The sequence below is a fragment of the Podarcis pityusensis genome (genome assembly GCF_964106645.2).
Source record: "Podarcis pityusensis genome assembly, chromosome: 8".
NCBI lineage: Eukaryota > Metazoa > Chordata > Lepidosauria > Squamata > Lacertidae > Podarcis > Podarcis pityusensis.
This window is the reverse complement of record NC_138033.1, coordinates 43,700,494-43,725,850: the sequence shown is the minus strand read 5'-3', so window position 1 is coordinate 43,725,850 and position 25,357 is coordinate 43,700,494. Positions and strand designations below refer to the sequence as shown.

General features: G+C 41.4%; 1 protein-coding gene across 6 annotated transcripts in view; it reads left to right on the top strand.

The window, feature by feature from the left end:
• Nucleotides 1–25,357, top strand: part of CDH8 (cadherin 8) — a 236,779-nt gene that overhangs the window by 195,570 nt on the left and 15,852 nt on the right. For 5 of the 6 annotated variants that reach the window (XM_081016514.1, XM_081016515.1, XM_081016513.1 and 2 more), the window contains 2 exons: nucleotides 5,905–6,026; nucleotides 14,546–14,663. In XM_081016514.1, coding sequence (XP_080872640.1) covers nucleotides 5,905–6,026; nucleotides 14,546–14,663 — 240 coding nt within the window. Of the gene's footprint in view, nucleotides 1–5,904; nucleotides 6,027–14,545; nucleotides 14,664–22,561; nucleotides 22,686–25,357 lie in introns of all 6 variants that reach the window. The other variant, XM_081016518.1, reaches the window with a different exon arrangement.

The following is a 25,357-nucleotide window of genomic DNA, read 5'->3' as shown; positions in this document are numbered from 1 at the left end:
ACTGTTCTCCTTATGAATACAGGTGGAGTGGAAGTTGCACATAGAGCTGCACATGAGTTGAATGTACCTGTGCATGATTATATAAAGAGTTATTGCCATTCATTTGATAATGACCCTTGAAAGGTGATCCAAAGGAAGTGGTGACTTTCAACACAGCAAAAAGTGTTTTCAGCTTTCTCTGTTTTCAGCTCGCTGCACTCAGCTGCAGTGGAAAACAGTGTCCTATTGCCCATGTTGAAGTAAGATTCCACTGCCCATCCTTTCAGCTTCTGTATGTAGCATGGAGGGGTGGTGGTGGTGGATGTTTTCCCAAACCTGGTTAAATAGGAGTATTCCAGAATTGAATCAGAGACAGTTTTCAGCACTTTTTAGTTCATTTTTGTCTTCCCTATATATAACCAATGAATTGAACCAATGCATTGATGAAGCATCAAAAAGAACACAGGTGATACCGTATTTTTCTCTCTATAACACGCAGATTTTTTTCTCCTAAAAAGGAAAGGGAAATGTCTGTGCGTGTTATTGAGCGAATGTGTGGTCCCTGGAGCCGAATGGCGCGAGTGGAGGCAAAAATCAGGCAAAAATCAAGTCGTGTCTCGGAGAAGGGAAACCTGAAAAGAGGAAGCGGCTGCTTTCCTGCATTCTGCCTCAGGGTCTTACTGCCCACCCTCTCTGTTTCGTTGCTGTGTTTGCTCAAATGGAACAAAGAGCAGGGAAAGCCCCTCCCCTCCAGGCATGCAAAGGGGAAAGCAGAGCGTCCTTCCTTCTAATTCCTCTCCATGCTCCGGAGGGAACAATGTTTGTGAAGGGAAGAGAGATTACAGGTTCAGCTTAAAATTCTGATTTGACTTCTTGCTTTTGTTTTTGAGGACACACAGCATTCAAATATGCTTTCTTCCATTTAAAAGGATGAAATCCTTAAACAGTGTTTTGCCTGTAAATTCATGCGATCTGGAAGATTACAGTGTCTGTACCTCTTAAGGGATGGCAAAGCTTAGGTTTCGCTGCTAAATAGTTCTTAATGCAGTTAAAATGCTTTCTTCTGTCAAGGCAATTAAATATATATATATATCAGGCAGCCGGAAAACATGCAGGTGGGAGAGAGAGAGCGTGAGCTGGCTGGCTTGGGTGGGTGGGGGGGAAACTTTTGCCTTCCTTTCCTCCCTCCCATTATACCCCTCTCCTGCATTCTTAGCCAGCTGCTTCTCTGCACACCCCTCTCGTGCTCCTTGTCACTTCTGTGTTTTTCCTTCCCTCCCCACTTAAAATGTGGTTACAAAGCATGGATCCACATGGATCCTCAGGATCTTTGCATTGGGTCACCCCAAATTCACCATCAGAGCACATAGCATGTCCATGGCTACAGCCTGCCCCCCAAAAATCACACACCCACTGTTGCCTGGGGCTGCAATGGTGCAAAAACGTGGTTACAAAGCATGGATCCACATGGATCCTCAGGATCTTTGCATTGGGTCACCCCAAATTCACCATCAGATCACATAGCATGTCCATAGCTACAGCCTGCACCAAAAAAATCACGCACCCACTGTTGCCTGGGGCTGCAATGGTGCAAAAACGTGGTTACAAAGCATGGATCCACATGGATCCTCAGGATCTTTGCATTGGGTCACCCCAAATTCACCATCAGATCACATAGCATGTCCATGGCTACAGCCTGCCCCCCAAAAATCACGCACCCACTGTTGCCTGGGGCTGCAATGGTGCAAAAACGTGGTTACAAAGCATGGATCCACATGGATCCTCAGGATCTTTGCATTGGGTCACTCCAAATTCACCATCAGATCACATAGCATGTCCATGGCTACAGCCTGCCCCCCAAAAATCACGCACCCACTGTTGCCTGGGGCTGCAATGGTGCAAAAACGTGGTTACAAAGCATGGATCCACAGGGATTCTCAGGATTTTTGCATTGGGTCACCCCAAATTCACCATCAGATCACATGTCTGTGGCCACAGCACGAAGCACAAAAATGATACATCCACATTCATTCAGAATGTTTTTTCCCTTGTTTTCCTCCTCTAAAAACAATGTGTGTGTTATGGTCAGGTGCGTGTTATAGAGCGAAAAATACGGTAATTCCTAATGTAATTGCACATAGGATTCTTTTTGTGTGTGTGGTGAGAAAACACACTCCTGCACATTGGCAAAGCACTACACAAAAGTAATGATGTAGATAGTGGTAAATATGATCTGCTGTCTTCTGCTTTTCTTTTGCAGTTCTTTGTCAATACCTATGCATACATTGATAATGCAGAGAAGGAGAAATCATGAAGTTATCTGAAGGGCAAATTGTGCATGCACAGCACTCTCCCCCCATTTTTTTTTGGGGGGGGGGAATGAAGCACGGGGAATTTCTACTTTCTCAGAACCAGTTTAGAAAAGAAGAATTTCAGAAGGTTCCCTAATTCTAGTTTTTCTCTGTTAATGTGCCACCCACAGAAACCTTACCCTTTATCACAGTACTTGAAATTAGGTAATGTTGTTGTACATGTCACTTCTGTATTGCTTAGTGCACTCTGTTTTTTGCAGATTAAAGATTGCACTGAGGATTGGTGGGTGGGAGGGAGAATAGCATAAAACAGTACAGAATAAAATTAAGCTACTGTGCAGGTAGGCTATCTTGTTAGGTCCATCAGATACAATCTTGATAAATGTGTATCAAATGGAAATATTAACACTGGAACTTTGTGAGCTTGGGGAGGGGGAATGAAGCGTGCAGCCAAATCAGCAGTGCATTTAACATTTTGGAAAACCTGTTCCTATTTATCACAATCTGGCCCTGATTTAATGCTTTAAAAAATTGTATCAAAATCCAATGGGGTGGTCTTCCTATTTAAAGCACTGTGCAGTGTGAGTCTGATTTATGACTGTGGTTCATAATCCAGCAAGTGATAAGTACATGGATTTCTTTTGGTGGGTCTCTTTTAGAATTTACTAATTCTAAACATGTTTATTTGGAAGTACTGGGTTTGCATATAACATTTCATGTTTTGAGGGATAGCACCACTTATAATTGTTCAGTTGCATGGGTACAGCTATCTTAGTTTTAAGCCATATCAGGATCCAGCCCAAACCCTTAAATTCAGCATTACTAGATCAGACTGCAAGTGCTTCCTGTGAGAAATACTCAGTCTAATGCTCTCCTTGCTCTGCTTACTTACTACACGTGAGCTGCTTTTAATAAGGAACATTTTAAAGATATTCCCCCCTCCACAATATGGAGTGATGTAATCAACTGGGTTAGGTTGGAAGTGGCTCAACATGCTATTTTACATGCTCTATGTACCTACTTTGCAGACTGTAGGTCAAAGATGGGGAACCTATGGTCATGGGCATAGCCAATGTGGAGGAGAGGGGGCAGCTACCCCCGTAGATCAAGTAAGTAAAAAAAAATGCTTAACTAACTGAGGTTCTGCTCCCCCTAACATGAAGCCTACCTCCCTATGCCCATGGGCTATGCCCATGCCTGTGGTCCTCCAGATGTTAAAACTCCTCTCATCTCTGGCCATTGGCCATTCTAACTGGGGCTGATGGGAGCTGGAGTCCCACAAGTGGACCACATACTCCCCATTAGAGCTGTAGAACATCAATCCCTAGAATTTCTTAGAGCCTGTAGTTCATGGACAAAACAAATAAATCCATTATGATTGTTGTATGCAGTGTGCAGCTATCTAGGGGTATCCCCTTTTGGAGGTTTCTATACTCAGCAAGTTCTTCTCTAGTGTTTAGCAAATTAATTCTTAAAGTGAATTCTCATCAAGTTTCTAATTATAATATCTTTAGGTTTAATGTTTGTATTTCAGATGAAAGACAAACATTTTGGGGCCAGTCACAAGAGGCATGAATAATTTCTTCAGAAGCTTATCTAATTAATTACATTCCTCTGTAATGTCTATAAAATTTGAACCACCATCATTCCGTTAATTTAGATAAAAGGAAATCTTTAGTGTTTAAATGTGACACTTGGCACTAAGAAACCAATGCATTCATTGTTTATGTATTTTTTTTATCAACTTTAGATAAAGAAAATGCTTTTGAAATGTTTTGAATACTCAGTTTGCATGCAACTTAATTCCCCTCCTCACCCTCAGCAAGAAGTACATTATTGTTCCATGTTAAACATATTCATGGTGCATCAATGAAGGCAATTAATTGCATGAAATCTTGCCGACCAATGTGATACATTGCATATTATGATGACCAAGTATACAGAGTTCTCACTCTTTGTCATGGTGCACCTTTCTAATATTCCTAAAAAGAAAGGAAAGGCAGACAATGACTCACTAGCATGTACTTACACTATCCTCTCCTTAGAACTAATCAAATTAGAACTAATGAGGGCTCTAGAATGAGGGACTGTAGTTCAGTGGCAAGACAGATGATTAGCATACAGAAGGTTCAGCTTGCAGTCTACAGCATCTAATAATCAGAATGCACAATACTGAACAGGCAAATAGCCTGACCTGCTAAAAACAAGCATCTTCTGTTGCCCTCTCCAGAATGTATAAGTTGCTAAGCAGAGGGTGAAATCCTGCTGCTTTGGGTGTGTGCTGCTGTTCCTTTCTGGGAACAGGCACACACAGCCAATGCAGGATATTGCCCCATGCTCTTGCCCATCAGATGGTGTCGCAAATCACATCAGCTAATGGGCATGTGGGTAAGGCTTGGGGAAAATGGCCTCATGGATCAACTTGAGCCTCTTGGCCGGCAAATATTAGTTTGTAGACTGGAGGTTACCCACCCTGCCTTCTGCCCTTGTGTTCAAAGCCATGATGGAATCACCCATGCTAGATAGATAGCAGGATATTTATTTTCCTAGCTTTTGCCTGAACGTCAGGAACCAGCATTAAGGGTTTGTTAGCTTGCGGCTAATTGGATTTTGCTCATTGCAGATCTTACTAAGTTAAGAAAGCTGTTGCCCATTTATTCCAATCAAAGTCTCATGTAGTTATGGTGGGCACAAACTGTCTTTTTTTACTCCTTCTGTAACAGAAATAGTCAATCTTACCACCTACAACACATTCCAATAGCTTAATAACCTAATTAGCCCATGGATCAGAGGTCCCTCACTACTGTTAATAAGTATAAACTAGGATGAACTGATCAAGATTTTATGTGGGAATACATCCATGGACTAAAATTAAGACATACATCTGAGTAAATATATCTAGCAATTGGGCTATAAAGAGAGATGTGATAAATTATAGCTATTAATGGGGGTCAAAGCTTTTATTTCGACTTTACAGAACCTTAATGAACAAATATTTCAATTCAAAACAACATTTCTGGATGAGATTAATGAACTTGTGTTCTTGCATAATATCAAAATGTACTCTCTCTTCTTTCTTCTGTTACCTACATCAATTCCACTCTTCACTTTTCTTACAAAATCTGATTAGAGTTGGATTGTCTTTCTCCCCCATGCCCCCCTTTTTTTGCCAAGCTGAAATAATAGATGTGCAGTCAGGCTGGCTAATAGAGTAAAATGGCAAAGATAAGCAACAAAATAAATCTTGGTTGTTTACAGCCTCTTTTCCCCATGCAGAATGCCCTTTATCAATAAAACAATGCAAACTTCATCAGAAAAAAGAATCTACCAATTTAGTCCAAGAAGGTCTTCATCAAGCTAATCTCCAACAAACGCTGTTTGCAATAAGGATTTATTTGCTGTCTCCCTTTTGTGAAACTGCTGCCCATTCTTCTTTATCTTTCCCCCTTGGCCATTGGATAAAGCAGCCCAATTATTGGAAGCAGAAAAGGCCCAGCAAGCTTTCAGCACAGAACTGTCTGTCTACCTTGGGTCCTTTATGTCATTAGTATGAAATGAAGTGTGCTTACCTCTCTTTTTTCTTCTTTTCCACACTGTGTTTTTCTTCTCTTAGGAAACCCCAGTCAAATATCTCGAGTGCCTGTTGCTATCAAAGTTCTCGATGTAAATGACAACGCTCCCGAACTTGCATCAGGGAATGAAGCCTATTTGTGTGAAAATGGAAAAACCGGAAAAGTAAATATTTCTCTGTTGTCCACACTGTATAGTGGGTTTGCCCTGACCCCAAAAAACCTTCCCTGTTCCCTGTCTGTTAATGTGAGTTAAATATTTTCCCTGATTACGTGTGAAATTGAAAATAGGAAGGTATCTTATACTTAGACCAAGCGAGTCACTTGGTACTGTATAGACCATGAGTAGCCAACACAACTCTCTCCAGATGTTTTGGCCTCATTCTCCCAGGGTCAACATGGCCAGTGATCAGGGTACCATATGTACCCTGGGCAGCTACAGGAACCTCAGGCCCAAATGTGGCCTCCCATGCCTCTCTATCTGGCCCTCAGAACTTTCTATAGGCCATACCTCTCCAAGGCCCTACTTCACATCACAAGTCTAGCTGGAATGTGTCCTTGAACTCTGATAATGTCTCTTGCTTGTCTCGATGGCACATAGGGAGAAGTGTGCAAATGTGTTAGAAAATAGTCTAGTGTACAAAGGTAAACAACAGGCTAATTTCTTCACCAGTTTCTGCCTCTGGTCTTGTCCACCACTGGTACGTGGATTTTGCAAAGCTTTCCAGAATGGAATGCAGCCCTCAGGCTGAAAAAGGTTCCCCACACCTGTAAGAGGGAATGGGAGTTTATGGTATTCCTAGACAGGAAGTGGAGGAGAGTAGTTAGGCAGAGTCAGGCTTGCGCTCCTGATAATCTCTCCTGCTCTACACTCAAGGAATGATTTAGTTGCACATTTCTTGCTGTCTGTGCTACTGTGACATGAGCTCTGTTCGCACAATCAACATACTGAGAATGAAGGAGAATGAAGATGACTTGAACATCACTCCAATCTCCATGTGTTCATTTAATGACATGAGCAGATCTTACACATGCAGAGACTGAATGTAGGCTGTCTGCACATGATCAGGAATTGTTTGCGTGCTTTCTGCATGGCCAAGCCTAAACATCTATGGTTTATGAACAAGATGAGTCTATTTACATGGCTGACTGAATGGGTATATAATTCAGGGGCAAGGCTTGAAACCACTAGCCTGCCATTAAATCTACCCATTGTGCAGGTCACATGAACAGACATATCTACCCCCCCCAAAAAAAAAAAATGGCCACAATTGTTCTGGATTTAGATAAAAAGGGAAAATGGAGCCTTTTTAAGACAGAATTGTTCACAATCTCTCTGGTATAAGTAGAAGTTGTGGGATCATGATATTTCACACTTTCTTAGAAAAACTGTTTAAGAATGGGTGAAATAAGGCAGGAACAAGGTGGAAAGGAGAATAGAAGAGGCCCGGGCATATAAGGGAGAGAAATGTTGAACAACTCCTCTACCCTATCCTAGAAATCTGGATCCACAGTGCCTGCCTTGTCCATCATTCAGTTTGGAGTTGTGTTGAATGATGTAACGGAACCTAATCTCCTAGGAAGCAATATAGCACAAATGAAACAGAATCGTTTTTATTATCCAGCTTGTGAAGACGCTGAGTGACAGAAATCCGGAGCTTTGTAGCTACCTCATTTATTTCTGGGTAGTGACATTTTAATTTAAATAAACAGCAGTTGACAGCATGACACTAGAGTTGTTAATCCAGCTATTCTTGTGCCTCGTGGGTGTTTGGCATTAAATTCACCATTTACCAAAGCAGCTTACCTGATAATAGAGTTGGAATTTGTTTCTTATTGTGGGCCTATACAAAAACTATGTGTGCCAAGATTTGATTGTTGCAAACAATCCACATTTGCACCTTCCAGCAGTCATTTCTGCAGCTCCTTCCTGTCCTGGTTACCCAGTTTATAATAGTAAACAGTCTATCAAACCACTGAAGAGTGAGATTATTGAAATGTGGCTCCTAGTAAGTACCAGGCGTTCATTGAATATCTACTGAAGTCCAGGTCCCAATGAGGTGGTGTCAGGGCTCACTGTGCATCTGCTGAGGCCCACACTCAGCAGGGACCCCAGTGCTAACCCCTGAACACCCCCATCCTGCTTTCCTTCCTCCTGGTGATCACTGTCTTTCCACTTCTCCTATCTAAGCAAGTGAACAGTGTCTAGAGGAAGAAGATCAGAAATGTTCTTGCCTTACCTTCACATATTCCAGAGCCTGGGGGCAACCACTGAAAAAGTTCTCTCATGTGTAACCTTTTGCCCCATCTCAGATAACAGGAGAACTCTATGGATAAAAATGTAGTTGAAATAGCTGGAATAAATTCTAGCTACAAAGCTGGCAGGGATGTAACAGCCCTCAAGTAAGTGGACATGGGGTGAGGGTGGGGGATACAGCCATGACTTCATCAACTACTTCATTAACTGACTAGTCTCATAAAATCCTTGTCAGAAAGAGAAAAAGATCTGAATGAAAGCTCTGTGTTGCAACTAGATCCTGCACACTAACCCTTTCTGCTCTTGTGGAAATTTCAGTTTGTGTTTGCTCAAAATGAAATTTAAGAGAAATAACAAGAAAAGCTTTATTTCAGCTGTTCATTGCTTAGGGCTAGATCAAGTAGCTGAACTTTCTCTTTGCATATATATGTGTGTGTGTGTGTGTGTGTGTGTGTGTGTGCGTGCGTATACGCACACACACACACAGTGGTACCTTGGTTTTCGAACATCTCAGAAGTCAAACTTTTCGGTTTTTGAACACTGAAAACCTAGAAGTAACTTCTTTGGTTTTCAAATGTTTTGGAAGTTGGATGGTCTACCAGAACGGATTACGTTTGAAAACCGAGGTACCACTCTAGTCTGAACAAATCAATGATAGGAGTCAGATGCAGGAAGGTAGCAGTCCATTCAGAAAGAAACATTAATCTCATTTTTGAGTAGAATATGCCACACTCTCCCCAATATAGCCTCCTGGTTGCCATAAACCAGGGGTGGAGAGCAGAGGTGAATCTCCAGGCACTGGGGTGGAATCCTTAGTCTATCATCTCATGGGGGGGGGGGTGAAGTGGTGCCCCACCTCCACTTCAGAACAGTGTGACCACAGGGGTACTCTGTCAGAGGTGTCTAGTTGGAAGTCTCTGTCCAAAAGCCAAGGTGTGTGACAAATGGGCCATAGAGCTTTGTTCAGCAGCGTGGAAGGGCCATCAATTTAGACCTGCGTCTTGTGATGGACCCATTAAGCCCATGATCGACCCTGTCATGCCTCAGCCATCTACCAGAAGGCTGGGAGAGATATGCACCCAATGCCTACGCCAAATTCTACCTATATCTGGAATCAATAGAGTTGTGGTCAGTTTAAAATTGCAGAATATTGTCCTTGTCCAGTTTGTTTACCTCCTTAGACTAGGCCTTGCTCTGAGGGGAGAGGTCACTGCGAGTGGGACTGCAACTCTTAAGTTTGACCTCTTTTGCACTAGTGCTTTTTCTTGTTCCCCTTTTCTGCCCCCCCCCACCGCCCTTTTTTAAAAAAACTCTAGCAACGTTACTGGAATGTTCATGGTAGGGCAGGGTGACACCCATTTGGGGATCCCAACCTTATATAGCAATCCAGTGCTATATAAGGATAGGGGAGAAATTCAGTTCACATTAAAAGGCAAAGCTATCAAATTCACACATTCTGAAACAATATGCAAAGTGAAACAGCCATCTTTCATAATTTAAACTTCTCTGTATTTTGAAATGCAGTTCTCTGGCCAGGTAATGTGTACGAAAATTCATTTACTAGGTAAAGTATGTATATAGATGCCTATATCAGTGAAAATAACATACAAAAATGCATTATATTAGGGGGATTGTTTTGCAAAAATGTGTACATTAGGCAAAATTGCACACAAAATGTGTTTATCGGAAGAAATGTGCACTCCAGCATTGATGAATTTTCATGATAAAAAAAAAAAAACAGCACTTGCCAACTGAATTGGAAATGTGTAGAACTGAAGACTGCAAAAAAATGATAAAGTGGCGGTACCCAAAATTTACAGGATAGTCGTGCACCAGAGTGCCAAGAGAGAGTGTGAAGTGGGTGGGTGTTTTACAAAGAAATCAATTTCAAATGCAGATTCAGCATAGCAATCATGTGGGAAGAAAAATAATACAAGAATAAACTGAATATAGAGGCGCTCCTCTAGATCTGAATTCTCTTGTGTCTTCCAAATAAATTCTTGATCATCTGACACAAAGAAAGAATGTGATTGCTTTCTACTATCTGAATACATTTACAGATTTGTAGGTTAACTTAACAGCTAAGTTAAATTGAGTTTGAATCACCTTAGGGGACTTGATTACATCTCAACCTCTTAGAAAACCTTATTTGCAGTCTGTAAATATACTGAGTGAACCATCTAATGCAGTTCATTCCTCCACGTGTTCTATTTTGGGTCCTGATATAATTGAGAGTGGCAACCACGACTGCCGGTGACGTGACAGAATGCATTAAAAACTGTTGATGTATAACACTGCCAAATGAATTCTTCTTGCTTTTATTCTGAACCCATAATAGCAGAATGCTAATCTCAGATCCACTGGAGAAGCATGTCACTTTCTGATTTGCATTCGTTACACAAATCTGCAAATTTTAAAAAGGGCTGCTCCCCACCCCTTTCTGCTTTTCTACCGGCTCACACCAGACAAATTTACTTCGTTTTACTTATTGTTTAACAAAATTCATATAAAAATTGTCTGTAGTAAAACCTCTAAGAAGTTTACAAAAATATAAAAATGATAAAAACACAGTTAAAACAGTTAAAAGATTTAAAGAGAATTTAAATTAACAGTAAATAAATAAATAAATAAATAAATAAATATTGTCTAGTAGCACCTCATAAATTATTATTATTATTAGTCATTTTGGACTCACAGCTGTCCATGGAGGTGCAGGTCAATTCTGTATCCAGGGCAGGTGTCTACCAACTCCACCTGGTACGCAGGCTGAGACCCTACCTGCCCGCGGACTGTCTCGCCAGAGTGGTGCATGCTCTAGTTATCTCCCGCTTTGTCAACTGCAATGTGCTCTATGTGGGGCTACCTTTGAAGGCGACCCGGAAACTACAACTAATCCAGAATGCGGCAGCTAGACTGGTGACTGGGGGCGGCCGCCGAGACCACATAACACCGGTCTTGAAAGACCTACCTTGGCTCCCAGTACATTTCCGAGCACAATTCAAAGTGTTGGTGTTGACCTTTAAAGCCCTAAACAGCCTCGGTCCTGTATACCTGAAGGAGCGTCTCCACCCCCATCGTTCTGCCCGGACGCTGAGGTCCAGCACCGAGGGCCTTCTGATGGTTCCCTAATTGTGAGAAGCAAAGCTACAGGGAACCAGGCAGAGGGCCTTCTCGGTAGTGGCGCCCGCCCTGTGGAGCGCCCTCCCATCAGATGTCAGAGCGATAAAGAAATACCTTACATTCAGAAGACATCTTAAGGGAACTTCAGGGAAGTTTTTAATGCATCACATTTTAGTGTATTTTTGGTCTCTGTGGAAGCCGCCCAGAGTGGCTGGGGAAACCCAGCCAGGTGGGCGGGGTGCAAATAATAAATTACTATTATTATTATTATAGGCCAACTAAGTTTGTTCTGGTATAAGCTTTCGTGTGCATGCACACTTCTTCAGATACCTTCTTCAGATGCATGCACACAAAAGCTTATACCTGAACAAACGTAGTTGGTCTATAAGGTGCTACTGGATAATTTTTAATTTTTAATTTATTTTTATTTCGACTGCGTCAGACCAACATGGATACCTACCTAAAAGTAAAAAAAAAAAGAAGAAGAAGAAGATTTTTCAACACTGATGTTTCTGAATAGGCTTGCCTGATCAAAAATGTTTTAAGCACACCTCAAAAAAGAATACAATGTAGGTGCATTCCTGACATGAATTGGCAGGGAGTTCCAAAGTGTAGATGCTGCCACACTAAAAGAACAATTTCTTATAACTGCAGGAGTATTATATGGCAACAGTAATAGTGTCTGAAGAGGTCAAGTGGGCATATGGGAGAAGCAAAAATACCCTATATATTTTTCACAGAAACTCAAGGCATCTTACAATCTACAACACAAAAACCACAGTAAATCATAAAACTATCTCTGTTTAAATAATGACTAGTGACAATGTGGTGCAGGGTTTTCAGAAGAGAAACTAATACAGTGGTACCTCAGGTTACATATGCTTCAGGTTACAGACTCAGCTAACCCAGAAATAGTGCCTCAGGTTAAGAACTTTGCTTCAGGATGAGAACAGAAATCATGTTCTGGCAGCGCGGCAGCAGCAGGAGGCTCCATTAGCTAAAGTGGTGCTTCAGGTTAAGAACGGACCTCCAGAACGAATTAAGTACTTAACCCGAGGTACCACTGTACTGCCGACTCCAATCCAGACTCTTTTTCTTCATTATATGAAAAGATCAAGGCAATGTACAACAATGTGAAAGAACAATAATGTGATGACTGTTTCTTCAAATGTTATTCTTCAGAGCATCACCTCACCACCACCAAGGCACACTTTTTTCTTATGCAGATTGTTCTGGCAATTCACAGTGCTGCATATACTGAAAGCAATAAATTGTGGAAAACATTATAATGACAGGTCAATCACGAATGCCCCCCTCCTTTTCATTCTCTTGTGCTGTAATCTCCATGCTGCAAAGTGCCAAGGAGTTACTATAATAATGGTCATTCATTAAGCAGTCATTCAGCACACAGAGAAAGAGATAAATATGACTTACCTTTAGCACAGTAAAAAAAAAAAAAAGAAGAAGAAGAAGAAGAACAGGGCACCAAAAAGGTCTTGGGCATTTGCCAGAGCCCACATAGCAGGAACATTTCCAGTTGCCTGCATGACATCATATTTGTATATGTGGTAAAATGCTTCACTGTATGCATTGCATGTGCATAAAGGTGAGGTGAAGGTTGCTATGGGAACCTGAAGTCTTAATTTCTTGACTTGAGTATCTGAAACAACAAACTTGGCACGCACACACCCAACACTATTTCATATGACATCCCACATAACTTGGAGGAAAGCAGCCGTGTTGAAGAGAGTTAGTAAAAGAAAAAGCAAATGTGAAGATGAGTGAGAATTGCAACTTCTCGTGTAAGTTTGGTGGATGATTTTAATGGAAGCTTATAACAGAGATTCAGGAGATGCAAGCATTACATTTAATAAGACTCCGTCTACACAGTTACTCAGCCTAATCTTGCTTTAATCTTAGGAAGATTAAGTTGGGGAGATGGCATGATAGAGGTTTTGTAAAACTGTGCATGCTGCGGAGCAAGTAAAAGATACATTTCTCCCTCCCTCATAATACAACAAATGGAGCCCTTCCGTTAAATCGGTCGACAGTAGAATCGTACTGAAGTACTTCTTCAGACAAATGCAAGATGTGGTGAAGCTGGAAGTGGGCATGAAAGAGAAAGTTTTAAGCAAGCGTCTAACCATAGATCAGTGGAGACTGGTTCATTAGGCCAATGAGGCATTGTCCCACTAACCTCAGTTTGCCCTGAAGACAGCCTCCACCTGCCTGCCTCAAATGTCTCTTATTAAAGATGCAGGTTATGTTTTCCCAAAATCCTCTGGGATGTTCTCAGATAGTTTCCAGATTAATTTTCAGAGTGAGATGCGATGAGCATTGGAAAGTGGGTGGGTGGCTAGGTAGGTAGATAAAACTGGAGCCAAAATGTCATGGAATGCAAGCAGTTATAGCCTTTGGCATTTCTATGCAAGGACAAAACAATATATGAAATAAACTGAGAAATTATTCACAACAGCAGTGAGAACACAATCTTCCTACCTTCGCTGTGCTAATTTAACACCTGTCAAAGGACACAGCGTTAATAAACAGTGAAGCTAATAGCAACTACTCATCCAACACACTCACTGTTGCAGAATTGCTGAACAGGGAACACCTGGAGCTTCTTAGCGATTAATGCGGGGCACAACACAGCTCAAGTTACACACTTTTAGGCTGCAGGCTCCATCATACTTGCTCCAAATTGAGGCCCATTGAAACCAATGGGAATTACTATGATGCAAAAAAATGGTTAGCACAGGGCTGTTATGGTTGACTTAATTTTGCAGGAAGTGAATTATATGCTTATCCCCTCCCCCTACCCAAAATCAAGAGAATTTAAAAAGTGCTTAGCTTTGGCAATGATCTCTTGCTAACATCTGCTGAAAAAGCTGCTGTAAGAAGGCACAGGAGCAAAGGCTTGTAAAAAAGTTGGCAATCCTAGATAAGTCTAGTTTTATCATGGGTTGGATCCAGACTAATTATTTTAGCTGGATTTAAATCTCATTGAAATTAATGGGGCAAGCTAGTCATTACTTGTGCCATTGATTTCAGTGGGAACTATGTCCAACAAACTTAGTTCACATCACCCTCAATGAATTTACTGGGATGTGACTGGTTTAAACTTACAAAACAATCCTATAAATGTTTACTCAGAAATAAGTCTCATTGAGTTTAATAGGGCTCACTTCCAGGTAATTGGATGTAGGATTGCAGCCATAACTTTCCCCCCTTCCCATGTGCAGTTTAGTCAAACCTGTGAACTGATTTTGATTTAGATAAAACTTTTTGTTTTCTTTATCCTGTTGTAGGTCATTCATACGATGAGAGCCATTGACAAAGATGATCCTAAAAATGGACACTATTTTGTTTACAACCTTCCACAGGAAATGGCCAACAATCCAAATTTCACAATTGAGAAAAATCAAGGTAAATATATATAATGCATAAATTTTACACAACAGATTGTCATGTGTCATGTTTTATTTCTTTCTGCTTGCTTTGTTCTGTTTATTTTGCAAATGTCTCTTTCTCTTCACAAATGAGAATTGGGCTTCAGTCTTTTTCAAAATGTCTGGGACTGGTGCTGAAAGTCACAACTTGGGTTAGAATGATTTTAAGATACGGTAGTCACCAAGGAATTTAAAACTTTCTAGGACAGATTTATCTTCTAATTGGATTGTGGCTAATTCTGAAGTGCTGGAAATATCTAGTGTATTGATTTTTTTGTTAACGTCATGTAGGGATCAGCATATTTCCTCTGTTCTGTTCCTTCTCTGTTCTGTTGGTTAGGTCTGTACTCCATTCCACTCCTCCTGAATTTTTATGTTACAAGAACATTTTTTTAAAAAATGCATAGAGGAGGTCAGTGTATTTGGAATGTGTCACAAAGAAGTCTATGTCTATATACAGCAGCATATGCAGTGCTATTTTTTCTAGGAAAAGAGGTGCCAGAACTCACCAGGAACGCCTCCCTTGTTTTCTTATAATGGCAATGGCACCCACCTAAAAGGTGCTGGAACTGAATTCTGGTGAATTCCTGCTGGAAAAAAGCCCTGAACATATGTAGAGGTCTTTTATATTCTGAGCGATAGTGGAAAAGGAAGGAACACATAGGTGTGCATAGCCATTTTCTTTCTTCATTGAATAAGTAGTTTTATATAAGCTACTGTTGAGCTTTCACTCTAAAGTGGAAGGAGTAGAAATTTGTGATTAGGCTGCACATATAACAGCTTGACATTTGGGCATCTAGAAGTAAATAAGGAACGGAATAACAATGAAAAATTATGTACTATATTATGATATTGAATTGTGTGCTTATCAATTCAAAGTGCTGCTTTTAATGTATAAAGTCTTGTGCAGTTCAGGATTCAAATACCTCTAGGACCACCTCTCCCCACATGAACTGACCTGGACCCTGTGATCAGTGTCTGAGGTCCTTCTCCGTCTGCTTCCTCCACAGGAGGCCTGGAAGGTGGCAAAATGAACATAGCCCTTTCAAGCAGTAGCTCCCTGCCCGTGGGGTGCTCTTCACAGGGAGACACACTTGGCTTTTCCCCTTTCCTTTCCCTTTTCCCTTTACCACATATATCCCCAATCAACCACTTCAGTCAATGGAACTGACAGAGTTACAGGTACTACACAATACCTGTTCCGCATTTGTAAAAACTTGATATTTTACTGTGGCAGCACCTACAGTTTAGAACTCCCTGTCAATTGATATCAGACAAGCGCCTTCAATGTATTCTTTTCAGTGCCTGCTAAAAACATTTATACCCAAATTTTCAGAAAGCTGATGCAAGATTTAATCTGTTTTCAATCTATTGTTATTTTAACTTTATAAAAGTCTTAAATTATTGTTGTTCATTCTTCTTATGGATAATTTCATTGTTTTATCTTTTTTTGTAAACCAATTTGAGGCTCTTAAGAACCAAGCAGTGTGTAAATTTTATGAACTAAATAAACAGACCCATTGAAATTAATGGACATGACTAACTTAGGTCCCTTAGGTGGGTTTACTCTGAATATGACTAACATTGAGTAACATTGAGTCAAAGGACTCAGTGACTCCTCAAATAGAAACCTATCTTGATGCAAAGCCAGCTTGAGTAAAGGAGAATTAGTATCAAGCATGTACTAAAAAAGGGAGGGGGGCAATAAAGTTGTTAGGTCAGCAAAGTATGAAGGACAACTTACCTTAGCATTTCCATTTGAAAAGGAAGGGCACACTTTAATCCTGTCACACTCTAGAATTGTCATTTCATTCACACCGTGGAAGGAAGAAGACAAATTTGGATCCCTTTTCTACTGTCATTGAGTTATAAAATTTACCCTGGCCTCATTTCCTGGCACACAGATTTACTTGAAGGTCAGGCAGCAAATGAACAGTAAACAGTCTTGAAAGATAATTTTCTGAATGTGTGGATTGTCACATTAGGGACTGCTCTTCATTGGTTTGATTGATACAGTCGTCGGCTGCACTTAAGTCCCTTAAGTAGTGCATATCCATGGATGGCTCATGCGTTGCATGTGTGCTGATGTGCAGCTGACTTGCTGAATCTTCACTCTGCCTCCGAAGCACCATTTCAGATTTCACTGGATTGGGGGGAGGAGAGGAAGAGGAAAGCAGGGAGGGCAAAAAGGTTTCATGAGACAAGATTCTCAGTCAATGTTTTCAATCTGCTCTTTTATTTATTTCTTCAAAATTACTAGGTTGTGTCCAACTAAGCCCCACTCAGAGTAAATCTACTGAAATTAATGGACTTAAGTTGCCCATGTCCATTAATTTCAGTGGATCTACATTGAGTGGGGCTAGCCTTGGCTAAAACCCTGCACTTATTTTATTTTTTTTTAATGGTAGAAAGTGGACTAATATGGGGCAAAGCTAAAGATTTTGCCAGCAAAATGTCCCAGACTTGTGCCATCAGGACATGTCTTCCCCATCCTGTCAGAATCAGGGGAGCAACATTGTTGCTTTGAAAGGCAACATTTTATCACCAGGCCTAACATATTTAAGGGGGAATTAAATGCACTAGTACAGAATGGGAAACACATTGGCTTAGTAGTAGGGGCAGTAGTTTATCACTAGGTGAGACAGCTGTTTGATGCAGCTGCAAAATTGGCTAAGGCAACTTGCAGTTGGGTGTTGTGGTTACAATGACACCCTAGAACCAGGCAGACCAGGGTTCAAATTCCCAACTTGGCCAAGAAGCTGACTGGGTGACCTTGGGCCAGTCACTGCCTCTCAGTCTAACCTACCCCCACAGGCTTGCTGTGAGGATAAAATGGGGAGGAGGAAAACTATGTATGCCACCTTGAGCTCCTTGGAGGAAAGCTGGGATACAAATATAAATGCAATAAATAAAACCAAAACAAACAAATTCTAGAACCATTGTTGTTGTGTTTTTTTTTTAAAAAATGTATGAAGTAATATCTCTATCCCCCTCACCCACCTACCACTAGTCAGACCTCATCTGGAGGAATGGGACCAATTTGCTGCATGTAAAGACATAGGCATACTGGAACAGGTTCAGAGGAGGGTAATAAAGATGGTCACGGGTATGGAAAACAACGCATATAAGAAAAAGTTCAAGGAAATGGACATGGATAATCTGGGGAAGAGAGGATTTTTTATGGGGCAGGGGGGCAGGGAGGTGGCAGTGACATGAAACCAGTCTTCAAATACCTGCAGGATTCTCTGAAGCCCTGTAGGCAAGACACCAGCTCATTTGAAGACTGGGAGAAATCATGTGATGGTAAGAGCAATCTTCAGTCAATGTATTGACTGAATGACAACTCCTATTGTCCCTGAGCTTTAGTCATGCTGACTGAGCCTGATGCGAGTCAAACAACATCTGCAATAGCCACATTGGCTATTGCTGGCCTCTTCCTTGATGGAGGCCTTCATATACATACCAGGCAGTAATCTGTTGCTGATACTCTAGATTTCAAGAATCAAAAAGTATCAATATCTGTTCCACCTTCTATGATACTTTGAATCACAGAAGATTGTTGACCATATTAATTCTGCTCAGTTAGTTACTTCTACTCAAAGTAGACCCATTGATGTTAAAGGACATGATTAACTTTGATTCATTAATTTCAATGGGTTCTGTTCTGAGTTGAATTTAGTTGGATGAAACCCTACATTCTACATTATACTGAAATCAGTGGAATTTAACTTCCATGTAAGTGTCTAGAAACAGCAAGCTAGTGTAACAGAACATGCAAGTCATTTGAATTTCTCTTTGAGCTTTGTGAGCAGTCCATACCACTTATTAACCTTCCCCCTCCAATCTGTTGCCCTTCTGAGGTTTCCTCCTCATCCCAAGCAAAGTTGTTTTCAGAATGGCACAGGAACACAGACCTCTATAATTGTTTATATCCTCCAACAAATATGTGCAATGCTATTTTTGTGTGACTAATTGTACTGCATTAAGGAAGTAACCTTTTTTTTCTGGAAGAGCAATGTCAAAGCCTGCTTGCAGAATGTTATGCTGTCCTTTTCTTAATCATCATTATGTTTCTAATAGGTTTTGTTGCACACATATTGAAGGATACCCTTGTCCGTAAAACAGCTCCCTGCTTCCTGGGTTATAATTTCTATTTCACTTCAAATTAATGTTGAATGATATTTTTTTTTAAGAACACTAACTTCCTTATTGTAGAATACACACACACACACACACACACACACACACACACACACTTTATTTTAACATCTGGAGCCTGTGGCTCTGCAGACACTGAAATTCATCCCTGGTGTCTAGGGTGTGGGTATGGGTTTGGGTGGCTGGGTGTTCACATGCAAACATGTTCTATGAGGTAGTCTGATTTTGACCTCTGAGGTCTTATGTGGCTCAGGACCGCCTCTTTCAATATGAACCAACCTGGACTCTGCAATCTTCATCTGAGGCTATTCTTAGTGTGCCTCCTCCATGGGAAGTCTAGAGGATGGCAACATGAGAATAAGCCTTTTCTGTGGTGGCTGTGCATTTCTGGAATGCTCTATCCCAACTTGCCTGGCACTGTCATTGCACCAGGCAAAAACATGCTTTTTTTCATCAGGCATTTGGCTTTTAATTATTTGTGGCATTTTTGCATGTGCAGGATGTTTTAACTTTGGTATCCTTTTTAAAAAAAACAACAAGAATCTTTTGGATTGTTTTTCTTTAATGCTGGTTTTAATGCATTTACATGTTTGGTTTTTGTTTAAAACATTGTAAATTTTTTTGAGCTGCCATGTGAAAAATACAACAACAACAACAACAACAACAACAACAACAACAACAACTGATGATGATGATGATGATGATGATAATAATAATGTGCCAAGAACAGGTTGCAGTATACTCCTGCATACCCATCCTTCAGCATCAACAAATTAAAAACAGTTAAATTATAGTCACGGGAATAGAATGGCTCCTGAAAACACATTTCAGGTGTCAAAGGCCAGGGTACAGAAGTGCATTTTCAGTTCTATTTTATACATTTTATGTGCATTTTTATCTAATATATGCATTTGTGTATGCATTTTTTAGTCTGAGATCTTCATCACAATATTGTAAGTGTGCATAATGAAGGATAGTTGTGTTTCTCTTTGCATATTGTTTTGAGTTGTGTGAATTTTCTAAGTTTGCACTGAACTAAATTTCTTTAGTTCAGTGTGGGACGCGGGTGGCGCTGTGGGTAAAACCTCAGTGCCTAGGACTTGCCGATCATATGGTCGGCGGTTCGAATCCCCGCTGCGGGGTGAGCTCCCGTCGTTCGGTCCCAGCTCCTGCCCACCTAGCAGTTTGAAAGCACTCTTAAGTTCAAGTAGATAAATAGGTACCGCTTTATAGCGGGAAGGTAAACGGCGTTTCCGTGTGCTGCGCTGGTGCTGGCTCGCCAGCTGCAGCTTCGTCACGCTGGCCACATGACCCAGAAGTGTCTTCAGACGGCGCCGGCTCACGGCCTCTAGAGCGAGATGAGCACGCAACCCTAGAGTCAGACACGACTGGCCCGTACGGGCAGGGGTACCTTTACCTTTACCTTAAATTTCTTATAAGGTTTGCATTTCCTGGGTAAAGTGAATGCTCCTGAATTTCTAAGGGATTTCATTGGCTGCTCTGCTTTTTTGCCTAGGTAAGAGAGCTGGGTGACCACAATTTTGTGAGTAAGAATGAATTTTAGGTTCAATTATCTTCCTTATCATACTAACAGAATCTTGGCAGGGATCCCCAACCTTGTGCCACGGAGAGCTGAATATTCTCATAAAGGAGAGGAAATATGCAGAATTGCCATTTCAGTTTCCATTCCACTTATGTGTCCATAAGGCATCAAATTAGACACAAACATCAATGGCTTTTGAGACAAACAGCTTATCAGGTGGTAGAATGGTTCTTGGGCTGTACCAATTTAGACGTAGCAGGTGTCACATGGGTAGAGCTTTTCAAGCACTGTGTCAGTTTAGGCTGAGTGACTGGATGCTTCCTACTGAAAGAATATTCATGCACACAGAAATTAGGTTAGCAGAGAGTCTAGGTTAAGTGTTTGCTATGTAGGGAGCTTTATTTATATGAGGGAGTTTTCAATCATTCAGTCCCTTTCCCACCCACTGTCTGAAGTGGACAGGAATAGTTTTATCTTGTGATACACAGTTTGTCAAAAGAGCCTCTTATTTCACCACAGGTAGAATAAGACCAATCAGCAGTTATTTGAATGAATTATAGGCACTGTAAATGCAAGCCTTCCCACAGATTCAAGCGCCAGGATCCCCAGGTGTATGAAATTGCTTTATAAGAAAATAGACCAGTGGCACATCTGGTCCAGTATTATCTACTCTGACTGGCAGTAGCTCTCCAGGGTTTCAGGTAGACGGGTTTGCCATTACATGCTGCCTGGTCCTTTTAAATGGAGAGGGCAAGGATTAAAGCTGGGACCTCCCGCATGCAGAGAATATGCTTTGACAGTGAGCTGCAAAAGAGTTTGGCCAGCTGCTGGTTTGAAGGGCCCCCTGGCAAGGCACTCTTTGGTGAGGCCCCATCGCCATTGGCCTTAACTGCTGACAGTAGCAAAATGCAGCAGAGTTGACATTTTAATTTCCCACAAATACTCTGGAGTACAGTGGTACCTCAGGTTAAGTACTTAATTCGTTCCGGAGAGCCATACTTAACCTGAAACTGTACTTAACCTGAAGCACCACCTTAGCTAATGCAGCCTTCTGCTGCCTCTGCGCCGCCAGAGCACGATTTCTGTTCTCATCCTGAAGCAAAGTTCTTAACCTGAAGCACTATTTCTGGGTTAGCGGAGTCTGTAACCTGAAGCGTATGTAACCTGAAGCATATGTAACCTGAGGTACCACTGTAATGCTACATTGGGGGCATTGTGAGGAATTAAAGTTGCAGCTCGACTTAGCAGCTGGACAGAGAAAATAAAACAATATTGAGCTTTGCCAGGGTGTTTGGCCCTGAGAACTGTCCAGTGATGCCAGGTGCTGATGGCAGTCCTGGCCAGTGGTGAGATGAGTTAAGTAGCATTGATATGTATGTGGGATGTGAAGATTCATTCATTTCACCTGTCTTTTGAAATACATTGGCTTTGAAATACGAACAGGGTAGAAAGCCCTTTCCAGCCAGAGGGCTGCAACTTTGTGGGGGCCGCTTGCCAATAGTGGGCAGGGCCAGAGGAGAAAAATGGGTGGGACAATGGAGACTATTTTTTGCCCATTGTACAGTAGGCTATATCCCAGACACACAAATGTCAGGTGTTTCTTCACACACACAACTCTCCATCTAGAGAAGCAAGAGGTATGATCACAGTTCCAGATAGGCAACATCGCTTGAGGAGATGCCCGCTCCTTGTGATATTCGTATTCTACAACTCCTTTAAGCAGAACAGATGGCCACTTCTCAGACCAACAATTGAATGCAGACAAATCAGGCTGTGATCTGAATCTCTCTCCCCTCTCCACCTTAACTCTGCCAACAGGGCTTTTGTGATTAGTGAAGATACCATCTCTTCCACAGCCCTGCTACACATGATGAAGGAGGTAATAGTTGGAGGTGGGAGCAAGCAGTTTGGCCCAGATCAGGCCCAAAGTCATTGGGTGATGGCAGTGAGACTGGCTGAATATCCAATGGGTTTCAGGCTAGCTCAGCCCCTCCCTGCCTCTAGTATGTCTCGTTTGGAGGCATTCCAACCTACCCAGTCCAAGGGGAATTTGGATTACTCCGCCTATCTCTCCAAAACCACAAACCACATGCACACACCAAACCAGCATAATATTTCACCCTACTGTCTGTTCTGTCTAGCTAAAACCTCACTCACTCCTCTCCTGTACCCAGGATGCAGGCATCCAGCCAGACAGATCCCCCCTCCTCCGCCAAAAGCCAGAGGTAATCCATCAAGGTTTTCATTGGACTGGAAAGGCCAACCCGATGAATCAAGCTCACAAGGAAGGGGCATCTGGTAAGCTGTTTGTCCCTCTTTTAGGCATCCTTAGGCTGTTCTTCAGTGGTGCTGTTTTGGGGGTTGGGTTCTCCATTAGGTTGTGGTTGAGACTCCCCTATAGCAATGTCCCAAGACTGCAGATTTATTTACACTTATATGCAACCTGAGCCTACAACAGAGGGGTTCGCTGCATTAGGGGTCTTAACCACACTTTGGATTCAAACAGAAGTTTGCCATGGCTGTCTCTGGATTTCCAGCTTGTTGCTTTTTGCATTCAGGTTCTAGTTCACACAACTGCCTAACCTCTCTAATCTAAAATGTTTAAAGGGAAAATATTCCACTAGACTGCCACTTCCAGTCATAAGTGAATCTCACCAAATGACAAATCAACCTCTGTATTTTATGGGAAATATTTTGCCACATCAAATTGTAAAACAAATAAACAATGACCCCAGTTTTAATATATTTAACACCATAACCCCAGTTTTAATAGATTTAAGCACAGGTTTTGTAATACAACATATAGTGCTATAAGCAAGTGAAGGTGTCCTATGACATGAATATATCTTGTATATTCTTTATTCCTTTTCCTTTCTTGCATTATATATATAGTAGCCAACCATTTCATCTGGATTTGGAGTGTTGCTGTACTGAATATTATCCAACTGTGGCTTGCTAGAGAGAATTTGAATTATTTTCTCTGTGACCTGCCCAGCTGTATTTTACTCCTCCTTTGCTAACCATTGGGGTCTAGTACATGATGAATCAGTGGATATCCGGCAAAAAGCTTACATTTGAAGTACTGCAAAGCAGGCTAGCATTCTTCTTCTGAAATTATTATCCAACCTGGGCAGTGTGTGTGTGTACAATGTAGAGGCATTTAAATGGTTGTCTACCATTGTCCCCATGTAACTGATAAAAATCTTTGTGTACACTGTAGTTCTTTGGCAATCTATATAATCACTTATCTCTGATTTTCATGACAGATGTGTGCTTGTTTCAACCCTAGTGATAGAGTTGGCAACTATGTTGGGCATTTTATACAATGAAATTTTCTGGGAGAGTGTGTGTTTATACTGCAAAACAATGGCGAAGCAAAGCAAGAATCTCAAGGATACTAACTGCATGCTCTTCGAAGGAGTACTTCACACAATAATTTTATGATTCAAGCATACTTTGTGTTCAGAAGTGCTTTTTCCCCTGGAAAGGACAAACTCATTTTTATAGTTCCAGACATTCCCCCCTCCCATACTCAAGAAGGCCTTGCATTCTACTATATTCATATTTATCATATTCCTCAGAAAATAAGAGCCCACTGAATCAGATTAAAAAGTCCACCTAGGGCAGACAAATGCATCCAATAATCCCTCAATGTTGAATGCATAATACCTTCCCTTCACCTGGTGCTCCCTTATACTGCTTCTGAATCTGGAGATATTTATACTGAAAATATTTTATTTTTCTCAATCAGGCATAGGCAAATTTGGCCCTCCAGATGTTTTGGGACTACAACTCCCATCATCCCTAGCAAACAGGACCAGTTGTCAAGGATGATGGGAACTGTAGTCCCAAAACATCTGGGGGGCCGAGTGCCTCTGCCTGTTCTAAATCATTTCTATACCACTTCATTCATTCATTCCTTTATAAAAAGGAAAGCCTCAAAGCTGTTTACAAGCAAAATTAAATCATCAAATAAAGCACTACAAATTATTTTTTAAAGCATTCCATAGGTAGGTCAAATATTCAGCTGCCAGGTTGCTCACTGGAGGAAGACGGTTTGAGCATATTGTCCCGATCCTGGTCCAACTGCACTGGCTACCAGTTTGTATCTGGGCCCAATTCAAAGTTCTGGTTTTGACCTATAAAGCCTTAAATGGCTCAGGACCTCAAGGCACAATACCTCAAGGACCGCCTCTTCTCATATTAACCTAACCAGTCCCTGAGATCATCTTCTGAGGCCCTTCTTCATGTGCCTCCTCCTCGAGCGGTCAGGAGGATGGCAACATGAGAACGGGCCTTCTCTGCAGAGGCTCCTGGTTAATGGAATGCAGAGCAGAGCAGAGCTGCTGGAGCCTGTGCCTCACTTGGGGCTGGACTTTGGCAGTGGCAGCCATGGAGAGGTTTGGCTGGCTCATCCTCCTCCCCAATATCAGTGGCTCTTCTGGAGACAGAAAGTGAGACATTCCTAGACTGAAACGGAAGCCAAAAAGGCTTCAGTGAATCTGGGATGTCCCTCTAAAATCAGGGGGTTAGAGGGTATGAACCCACCTACTAATAAGCCAGTAAGTTACTTCTGGACTTTTATATAGTGATATAGAGAAAGAGCTCTGAGGGACCTCCTAGGAAAAGGATATCCCCACCCTTCCAGCTTCTAAAGAGTTAGCAAACCCGATCACAAAAATAGTAGAACTGCAGCTATGTTGGAAGTGACCGTGTAAAATATGCTTGATTACTACTCTCTTGGACTAAAGGTCAGAGAAAAGTTTCAGAATACTTAAGAAACAATTATCTAAAGTTCAGATTTTCTGAAAGGAACAGAACTGGAAATTATACAGACAATTATCTAAAGTTCATTTTTTTTCCAAAGGAGGCAGTGGAAGGTTAAAAATTACCAGCTCTTTACTGTGGTATTCCCTCTACACTCTTGTATTTAGCTGTGGTGGAGTCAATATTATAAAACAGTGGGTGAC